The sequence below is a fragment of the Orbicella franksi genome, unplaced genomic scaffold (genome assembly GCF_964199315.1).
Source record: "Orbicella franksi unplaced genomic scaffold, jaOrbFran1.1 SCAFFOLD_402, whole genome shotgun sequence".
NCBI classification, from domain to species: Eukaryota; Metazoa; Cnidaria; class Anthozoa; order Scleractinia; family Merulinidae; genus Orbicella; species Orbicella franksi.
This window is the reverse complement of record NW_027670978.1, coordinates 1-10,777: the sequence shown is the minus strand read 5'-3', so window position 1 is coordinate 10,777 and position 10,777 is coordinate 1. Positions and strand designations below refer to the sequence as shown.

Genomic DNA, 10,777 nt, shown 5'->3' with positions numbered 1-10,777 from the left:
CATTCGATCCTTGACGAGATAAACCAGCGTCCGGTGAAATGACCAGGAATTGTTCTTTGCTGTACGGGTTCTGGAGTCGCTGGAGTCAAGTGCTTGCAGACGGCTAACTGCATGCGTGGGGGTGAGAGAATCCTAACATTTATTTCATATCTGATTCTAAAATCTATCAGTTTTGCTAAGACTTGCAACAAATCTTTGGACTCGCAATATTTTCAATGTTTTGAATATTTGAATAGTTCTCTCTATTTCAGCCAGTATCATTTGATATTTCATATTTAAGTGTATATTATTTAATCACGTCAGAGATTAAAGAGTGATACTTCATATCGGCACTTAAAAGTCTTTAGAGTCGTTTATCGGAAGCTGAATTCTGATGGAAACGATTTTTTTATGCTACCCTATAAGGTCCTTCAGCCATAATCAGACCCCTATTCCTCTTGAGGTACCACACGCCATTTTATCATCAAAGAAATATTTTTATCTGGAAAGAACAACTTTATTCTAACAACTACAATATCCTACGAATACATGATATCAATCAATAAATCTATGTCAATCTATGAATGTAAGACCTGGAAAGGGGATTTTGGCTCAGCTAAGGGGGGTTACAAAACAAAATATACACAATAAATAAAACGGTGGACACTTTTATTAAGCTCTTCATTGTGTGTTTTTTGTTACAGAAAAGGGTTTGACATTTGACAATGTGTAACGTCCAATAGGCACTTAGACTGTAAAGACACTACATGTTCCCGTGGGAAGCGCCGAGCCCAAGTCTAAAGCTACAATAATATATTTACATAGTTGTTTCTACAGAGGTTAAAATATATACAATTTTATGTACAACAACATTTACAATAAATAAGACTTAAGTTAACATCGTGTATTTTACAATTCTATTTACAAAACTATTTACAGCAATTCAACTTTTTAGAATGCAAGATTAACAATACATCTTAACGATTTTTTTTTGGTATATATGTTTTACATTTTTTTTTATTATTATTATTACATACACTAATTTCAACGTCTATTTACAAAATTTATATAACTTATGCCCTTACCCTTAGAAATATAGCCCCCCTCTTAGCCCCCATTCCCCTCCCTATTGGCATTTTCTGTCTCTCTCCCCCCCGTTTATGTTAAATAAGAATAAATTTAAGACGAGACGGAAAATGTTGCCCCTCCCATACTGACTACCATTCTTCCCCCCCCTCTTCCCCCTCCCCTTCCCCCTCCCCTTCCTCTCCCCCACCCACGTCCCCTCCCATGGCCACCCCACTGCCTTCTCCCTCCCCCTCTTTCTGTACAATCCTTGGCCCTGTGGCCTTTTCTTTTGCAACGCCAACAGCGCACTAAAAATGAAAGAAAGACATAAAATTGTGAGATAAGTTTTTTGTTTAACACATTTCTATTTTTCCTATTTTAGGGAAATTTTCTTGCTAGCGTCACAAACAAGTATTACTCACTCCGATTTAGGACAACAGTCAATCAAACGTCAGATAATATTACAACCAATGAGCAAAAGGCATTACTGTATTTTGCAAGCTTTTTACATGACTGGCGAGTTTGTGTTTCTTTGGCTATCAAGAATTATATACAGACAAACAGAATTTGAAAACTTACTGTTTGAGAGCTTCAACTGCTCTTTTAATTCTGAAAAAGAATATTGTAAGTAAGTAAGAGACTTTATTTTATGAGGGTGACACGTAACAGTAACTAACATTACAAATCATGTTTTGGCCCTCTAAAAAATACAGATAATAAAAACTACATTAAATACTACATTAGCAATAGATATTTACAATGGAAATAGTATAACAATATTTCTAGAATTTGATAAAGCCAGGAAAGAAATTCATCTTCAATAACAGGACAGACGCATGAAAAACTAACGTCAGTTTGTTTTTTTACATAACAAATTGTCAAATTGTCCGCTCTCGCTCGTTGCCGCATCACATAAATTATAAATTCATGTGTCTGTCCGCATATTGACAATGAAAATTAGCCAATGAGCGGGCGAGAATTTCTGCAGTTATCATAAAATATAGTATTGACTGGATAGTGATGTTAGCCTAAGGTCGAAACGTCGTCGTTTTCAAAAAAGTAGTAATGACAAACTTTGGTATATTTACCGCTTATTTCTGCCCTCAGGGCTTCCACATTTTCTTTAGGATCTATAGAGAAACCAACGTGTATGTCAGTTATGTTCTCAACTTTTCCTTTTTTGCAGAAATTTTATAATGTATAACAATGATAATAGAGGTTATTGAAGCTCGTTTCTCACCTCCATCTGTCTTTTCCGGCACAACTGTAGAAAAGACAAAAAAAGTCATTTTCTTACCAATTAAACTTCGAAATCAAACTGCAATTTTCGAACTTGTACTATTAAAAGTTTCACATCCTTTGTCCCTGAAACTTTATTTTTTTGACAGGTTTTTCACATGTTACCTTCTTTCTCCTTTAACTGCACCACCTCTCTTATGTCGTCCCCTGTAGAAAACCAAACAAATGTCATTTTGCAATGAATTAAACCTCAATATCATCCTGTTATTTTAAAACTTTTACTATTCAGAGGTTTCGCACCCTTGTCCGATTCACGTAAAACCTCATTTTTGTTAGTCTGACCTAATAAGGCTATGTCTACACTATAGCGTATAGTTATTGGGCCGGCGCGAAAACCATATAGGATAGGCCTTTCGTTCACACAAAACGTAACGGAGCCAAGCTGCGCGGTCGTTTCTGCTCATACCAGGCCGGAGTATCTTTCATGTCGACATAATGAGCCGTTCGGTATAGTGTAGACAGATCCTAAAAATAAAAATTGACAGTTGTTTATATGTTACCTGCAGAAGGTTCTGTCTCTCCCTTGTTTTCTGCGGGAAAAGCAAAATACTCGTTTTTAGTGTGTATCTTTAGTGGCCTCCACAGTTAGGGCTATGCTAAATTATAACCATCTTTGGCCACCTTTATGACAAGGGAAAAATTCAGCTTCGTAAAACAAATAGAACAAAAGATGTAGCTGCCCAACCATAATTCTACTTTACATTCCTGACCCTGGCCTTAGACTGCTTGAGTAACGCAGCTCTTTTCAGGAAGCTTTGAATTGAGTTAATCTTTTTGTGTGTTTTGTTGTTGTTGTTGTTGTGCTACAAACAGGAATTTGAGAGTTTACCCGTTTGAAAAAGCCCCTAAATTTTCTTTGTGGCTCTTTTAAAAAAAGAAAGAAATGCACAAATAAAAATATCCATTCAGTAGACAAATGAGTAAAGGTGTTACCGTTGGTTTGACTTGATGACATCTTGTGTTGAATGTCTAAACGGGGAAACGTATAACACAAATGCATCGCATTACGTTAATCGTAACATCTTAAATTAACCTGAACAGTTTATTCCACGACTGTAACTGTATCATTATACATAAGTTGTTGACAATCTTTGTCGGTCAAGATGCTTGCCTGAATATTGGCCTCGTTCTTTTGCGTTGTTATTGACCAAGACAAAGGCCAGACGAGCTCTCTTGGCCAAAAAAGCTTGCTAATAAAAGGATTTATTACATGGTGGTGTTGAGAGTTTTTTAGTTTTCCGCGGGAACAATGCAAGCAATGTCGAGCGAGCAAGAGACACGCCCATCTTGCCCGCTCCGAACCGCACTGTACTAGACTACGAGTAGTCCCTCTTTCGCTTAGTCCGTCGTGCGTGACGCGAAAGAAATTTGCGAGAAAAAAATGGCCGCGCGAAATCCTGGGGGCTAGGAGCGCGCGAAAGGAGGGTAGGCGAAATTGGAGCGTTATTTTACATTTGCAGCACTTGTGAGCACTTAATTGACTTTTGAGCAGAATTTGAGCATGTTTTGGCTTTTTGGAAAACATTTCAGCACATTTTTCACAATTTTCCATATGTTAAATGCAATATTTTGTGTTTGAAACGTTTTCAGTAAAGCCGAGTACGAGTAATTTTAGCTTGTCGCCTGATCGGCTGACTGTTGTCATGGAAATGCGCGTGCTATGGTCCTTTTAACCGTGGGAACAGGCGATTTTCATTGGATCGTGACTTCGTGTTTAGTTAAAAGTTTGATAAAACTAGGAATATGTATAAACATCTGCTGGGAAATAAACGTAAACTGCGAGCAATTTTCGTGCACCATTTCTAAATTTCAAGCACTTTTTATAGAAATCGAGCACTAGTTAAGTACTTTTTTGCCATGTTTTGAGCACTTGCGATTTTTCCAGCGCAATCGGGACAGGCCTACCTATCAATGTTTCGCTCGATGTCTAGTTTAAAGATTTAAATTATCAGCGAATCTCCTCGGTTTGTTTAAAATGTTCCTGACCTAGGTCTAGTTCGCTTGCTTTAAATTTTACCGAAATAACGAACGGCGTTCAGATAAGTCTTTAAGGTAGCTCACCTTGGTCCAACTTAACGAGACGAAAGAGGCTGGTTACAAATTTCACGTCAGTTTTATATAGTGCCATATCCTCGACCCCAGGGGCCGCGCCGTTTTTGGTCAGCACCAGGACTCTTGACCTCTGGCCGGGTTCAACACCGGAAGTTCGTGAATCGCGGACTTCCCGTCACTCTGCACATACTCAGAGTCAAGTCTGACAAATCTGATTGGCTGAGAGTACGAAACAAATTCTCAGCGGATGTTCAGAAAATCGGATCCGGCCAGAGGTCGCGATTCTTGTTGCTGACCAAAAGGAGCGAGGCCTTGGGACGAGAAATGATATGGTGCTATCCAAACGGCAGCGGTCTACCTCGTTTGCATGCTGAAAGAATGTCCGTATGCTCAAGGGAAAAGTTTATTTCATGTTAGGGGGGAAATGTATGTATTGTCTATCGATTGCGGGGATTCTTCGTCCTTTTTCGACAGATCAAAAAGTGAACTCGAGGTTACGTTCATGTCTGTAAAGTAACACTCAATGTGATGACGTTTGCAAAATATTGGCGGAGCAAAAACTTTGGCAAGGTAAGGTCCTTAGCACCGGCAATTTAACCACTTACTGCACAATATGCTAAATGCGATTTTCTGAAAGAAATTACTGTTTCCTCGTTACTTTTTTATGCAATGGAGAGATTTTCTCCAGTCGCAACCCTCCTCTTTTATCCGGGCTTGGGACCGGCTCAGATGACAGTTTTCGCACATCTAAGGCAGAGTTAAAAAGCTCTGGGTCGAGTAGGCTTAATCTAGAATAACAAAACTGTATCAAGTCTTCAGGAATATGCCATTAAACGATATTCATTTTTTTTCATTTTGATTGAAACTTTTGGTTATACACCCATTACAGTTTGTTAAGTTACTAACATTTCTGAATATAATAACATCTAAACTTTCATTTTCTGAATTTCCACAAAAAACGACAAAGTAGTTTGCAAGTTAAACGAAAAAGTGTTCAACCCTTCAACCTTTAACTTTTCAACTATCACGCAATAGCAATGGAGTGCGAGCAATCTGATTGTTTTAGTATAAATCTACTCGTCCTTCAAAACTTTATCTAAATCCTCTTCCAAAACGCCAAGAAGCGGCCGTCATTTTAATTACAAGGTACAAGGGCACACTGCTACGCCACTCACTGTCTATCACAGAGTAGACAGTGAGTAGCGTAACCAATCAGAGAGTAGCATTCGTGGTAGAATGCTAGTAGATTTATACTCATAATGGTTAGATGTCACTGCAAGTAACGTTTTGTCGCTTTTAATTAGCAATGTATATGGGAAAAAGTTAACTTGCTATATCATTTGTGCTAACTTGAAACTTGACAGAAATAACTTTTTAGCAATTTTACAAGTTTAATCATATTTTTATCGATATGAAACTTCCGTTTTTTATGTTTCCTGTTACGGTTTTACTTTGGGAATCTAAAAGTCTGCACTCATTTGACCATAAATGCTACAAACGAAACTATTTTTCTGCAAACTTTTTAAACGGTATGTTAGGCCCAAAGATAAGCAGAAACGGCCTGAAACATGATAACGTAATGTACAAAGGACAGTAACGATAGAAAATCACAGGTCTAGCGAAACTCATGCTTTGTGAGCTTTCATTCTCACGAGAGAAAATGTGAGCTACACACTTGGTTAACTACTCCTAGTAAACTTAACACAATTAAAATGAAAAATTGACTATGACTTTGAACGGAGTATTAATAGCAATGTGTTCGAGTCTCTGCAGTTCTTTGCAACATATACTTAATTTCGTTAAGTAATGTAATTTACAACCACTCAAAGCAAAAACTGAATTAAATGGAAATGGAATGTGAAAAGCAGTTATCAAAATACCCCTCTTTTCAGTTCTTTCTAACAAAAGTACCACAATTAGTGTTTTCAGTCAAGTTTTAGTACATTGTCGAGGAAAAGGTTTTTGTTATTCATCCTGGTAGATGTAATAATAAAGTGTATTATCGTTTGTCTCACGATGTAGTCACTTGAGATGTAGATCGCGACGTTTCGATTGCTTACTGCTAGTCTTCAGGCGATAAGGTCGACTGATTGCACGGTATCATTTACATCACAAAGGTCGGCTGTGATTGGTGCATTTCGATCCTCCTATTGTTCCATTGTTCTGGCGAGTAGGTGTTCCCTCAGTGGTCCGCTGTTGTACCGTTCTCCTGTTGTTGTGTTTTTTGATCGTGGGCATCCATGCTTCAGGAATTTCAATTCCACTATCCTTGTTGATGTTATTAGGGTGAAGTCTTATGTGAATAGCTTCCTTGACCCTACGTGTGTACCAGTGAGGATCTCGATCAATAAACTTGACCTCATTCCAGATAGGATAGTGGCCGGTCTCGTGGGTGTGTTCAGAAACGGCGGAGGTCTGAGTACGGGCGAGTCGTATATCCCTGTCGTGCTCTTTGATCCTCTCCTGCATAGATCTCCCTGTTTCCCCGATGTAGACTTTGCCGCACTCACAGGGAATCCTGTAGTCAACACCATCTTGTTTAGCCGGGTTGACGGTGTCCTTTGGTTGCACTAAGTGTGACCGAAGTGTCGTGTCGGACTTGAAGACGGTGCGAATGCCTTGTTGTTCAAGGCAGCGGTGGAGAGACTCCGAAACTCCTTGGACATAAGGTAAAACGGCGTTGGATTTAAATTCCGCGACGGGCTCTCTTCTTGGGGTTGTTCGTGCTTTTGTGATCTTCTGTACAAAAGAGGAGGGATATCCGTTAGAAACAAGTACAGATGACAGATGTTTCTTCTCTCCAGTGATTACTGATGGTTTGGTCACGACACGTTTAGCCCGGTCGTACAAACACTTCACAATACCGCGCTTTACTGACTGAGGGTGGTGTGAATCATACGCTAGGTACTGATCAGTATGTGTTGGTTTCCTGTAGACACTGGTGGTAAGGCGGCCATCAGGTACATTGTTTTCATTTTCAAAGATTTTAAGTTGCTCGATCTGTAACATTAAAAGGCGCGTCCAGTTTTGCCAATAGGTACCGGAGGCTCCATTACGCAGATAATGCTGTACCTTTCAAGCCCCAACCCATCCTTTTGAGCAAGCCACTTGAAACTTATTACTTTTCGTCTTATTATGAAGGAGACCTCCAACTCACCGTCATCTTGGTCAATTTGTAATACTGCTTTTCACCCACAAGTTGAATCTGCTTGGAATTCTTCGTCATGAAGGTAGCTACTGCAATAACAAGAACGTTTACCTCACCAGTACTTTTTCTGCTGAGTTGCCAACCGCAGAATGAAGTTTCATCGTATTTGGAACTCCCTCGACTTCTTTGTATTTTCTCCCAAGGTATGCTTCTGCCTCACCGTACGCTTCTCATACTCTTCCCAGTTGCCTTGATAGCTCAGTTGGTAGAGAACTGCACCGGTATTGCAGAGGTCCAGGGCTCGAATCCCGTTCAGGCCTGATCTTTTCTCAGGCTTTAAATTCACAACTGCTACAGCTGTTTATATAACTGCGATGATCAATCGTGTCTTCATATCTTTCTCCGCAGTTCAAATATATGATCTTTCATATATTCACTTGCATTCTTCACCGTCTACGCGTATATAACGAACTCACAACATGATCAGCTTCCAGTTGGCTTGATAGCTCAGTTGGTAGAGCACTGCACCGGTATCGCAGAGGTCATGGGTTCAAATCCCGTTTAGGTCTGATCTTTTTTCAGGCTTTAATTTCACAGCTGCTGTGTTTATGTAAGTTGTTTATATAACTACGATGATTTCCGTGACCGGCTTCCAAATGGTTCCATACAACAGGAAACCCAAACTCAGTCTTATGATTAACTGTCACTGCGATTAGCTGTCACTGCAAAGATGCTCTTGTTCCGGTACTGTGAGTTGTGGCTGTCTGTCTATTGCCTCACCCTTCAGAAGGTGTTCTGCTAGTCGCTTTAGCTGGGAATACGGCAGAGTCGTTAGATTTGCGTGTCCTCGGAACTTGCGCACTGCATTATATACGACGTTGAAAAAATCCGCCTTTGAAACATCGTATCCGGAAGAAACAATCTTTGTCCTAATCATGAGGATAATTTTAACATATTTTTTTGTATAACTATATTACCTCCGCTGTAAACATTTAATTTACATTATTTAAACCAGTTGCCTGACATTTTTAGGTTTTTAGTTATTTCTGGGAACTGGTAACCCTTTAACTTTTCAAATCATCTTTTAAATATTTTTATACACTTCTAAATGGATAATAACATGTGTTGTTGCTTAATGTAAATTACCGTTACAGATAACGGAGAATGTGTTCAATATAAACTTATGTGAAATATGTACAAAATGAGCATGGTTTCATTGGAAAGTCCAAAGCGTTAACTGGCTTAAAGGACATTTGAAAAGAAATTTTCTGCCATGTGACAACCTATTTTCAGCAACTAGGGATAATACAAATATTTACTAAAGAGTAACCTGAAAAGCTAATTCAATGACATTTCTCTGGGTATGTCGTTTGGTATTTAAGATCTAAATAAAATACATTTCAGTGATATAGAATGTCAGATAGGAAAATAAAAGAAAGCTCAAAGCGTGTGACATCAATGGTCCCTGTTAGCTGAGAATGGGTGTATAAGGAAAATGATAAAATTAGAAAACGTATGAATTTAGAAGGATGCACTCGTCAATTCAATCGTAAAATTGGACTATATATTTTTATATTGCAAAAAATCGTGGGTCAAAAATATACATATTTGTTATATCTAGACTCCAAAGCCTTCTGTTCACCATCTCGACCCTGGTGCCAAATACTATGAAGATCTCCAGGCAAGGATAATGTCACAGAACTTCACAGCTCCTTCATATATCAAACCTATACCAGGTTTCACGAGAGGGCAAGTTATTATTAAAGGGACACTGCACTTACCACTGAGGGTGGTAAAGGGGGTCGAGATCACGTTTAACGGAAAATAAATTGGTCGTTTCACAATTCACTGGAAGCTGAACAATTATAGTTTTATTTTGCAGAGCAGTACCCGACAAATGATTAAAACCCACTAGGAAGTGAGAATGGCTAACAATAGCGAGGATGGAAACGGATTGCAATATGGATTTTTTAAAAAGCGTTAGGCTGTCAGGTTTAAAAAAATTCAAGTTTGGCTGGAAAATCGTTCAAAGTGTGCAAAAATGATGCTGCTGTGTCGATGTTCGTAACGAAATTGCTTTTAATCGTTTAGTTAGAGCTAATTAAGTTATTACATAAATGTAGGGACCATTTGGTGAATTTATAACAGCTTTTGGCAAATATATCGTGACAGTGTCCCTTTAATACAGCTCTCTCCTCGTCCTTGCCAAATCTTCATAGGATCTCCAGGCAGACTCACTGCTCTTATGTTCACTGATAGAAACAATCAGTAATGAAAGCTATTTATTCAGCATACCTGTTTCGTCTCCTGGCATTTGCATTAACTTCCATCCTGTATCGTTCCCTCCTGCAAAGAGAGGGATGAACAAACTGCTCTCCGGAGAAACCGCCTTTTCTTTGTCGGATAGCCTCCTGAAATTCTTGCCACAAATCATTCGTGACAAAATAGTGATTTGTCGGAAAAGCATATCCTGTACGCAATGCCCTTTTGGCCATCTCAAGCCTTTGTAGTGTTGGAACAGGCTCATCTTCCTCTGGCAGCGTTTCCGCGTTATAGACACCACGAATGTCCAGCAATAGCCTGTTATAGATGTCCACACCATAACAGTCACCCAGGATTCTCGCCTGATCGCAATCTATGTCTCCTTTGAGTCCCTGGAGTTCCTCCTGTAAAAATTGTCTTCCCTCGCGCCACAGAGGTTGTGGTACTTGACAGTCCCTTCTTCCGGGACCCCTTGGCGCCTCTTGTGTGTCAAAGCCTAATAGCCTGCTTCGCATTTCAACAAAATCTGCTGGGACTCCTTCGATCTGATCGAACGAACTGGGGTAGACCCGTTGGACAAAATTGATTTCCTGAACACCGTTTACTTTTTCGTCATTAACAAACACGCCATGTAGCTGTGTAACTCTAAGGTCACATAATCCATCCCCATCCCCGGGAGGTGTGTTTGGAAATTCAAGGGAAATGCGCAGGTACGGTGCGTCACATCTGGACTGCTGTGCCCTGATTACGTTGTTAGGCAAGGGCTCGTTTCTCGCGACCTTTTCATCAAAAAGATCTCGCAAAGCAGGCAGCACAATCTTTGCTTCTGACCAACTTAATTGCACTTGGCCTAGTACGGGGTAACGGTAAACAATCCAGGCAATCCGTACGATATCCCTCCATGCTGTAATTTTTAACGATACCATTCCTTCGTCAATCAGCCACTTCGCAGTATTCAAGATATGCTCA

General features: G+C 39.5%; 1 protein-coding gene across 1 annotated transcript; it reads right to left on the bottom strand.

Moving 5' to 3' along the window:
* Positions 1-296: 296 nt before the first annotated feature.
* LOC145476589 (uncharacterized) lies at positions 297-4,316 on the bottom strand. The gene is made up of 7 exons (XM_081455398.1): positions 3,280-4,316; positions 2,847-2,876; positions 2,452-2,493; positions 2,288-2,311; positions 2,136-2,177; positions 1,627-1,656; positions 297-1,355 (listed from the first exon to the last, which is right to left on the bottom strand). Exons 1-7 carry the CDS (start codon positions 3,344-3,346, stop codon positions 1,159-1,161), a joined length of 432 nt encoding a protein of 143 aa, XP_081311524.1. The 5' UTR covers positions 3,347-4,316; the 3' UTR covers positions 297-1,158.
* Positions 4,317-10,777: the final 6,461 nt, after the last annotated feature.

Excerpts from the sequence above, each read along its gene's own strand:
- LOC145476589 (XM_081455398.1), bottom strand. The coding sequence starts at position 3,346 with ATGCATTTGTGTTATACGTTTCCCCGTTTAGACATTCAACACAAGATG. Across the intron at positions 2,877-3,279 it reads GTCATCAAGTCAAACCAACG|AAAACAAGGGAGAGACAGAA; the intron begins GTAACACCTTTA and ends CTTTTCCCGCAG. Across the intron at positions 2,312-2,451 it reads GCAGTTAAAGGAGAAAGAAG|TTGTGCCGGAAAAGACAGAT; the intron begins GTAACATGTGAA and ends TCTTTTCTACAG.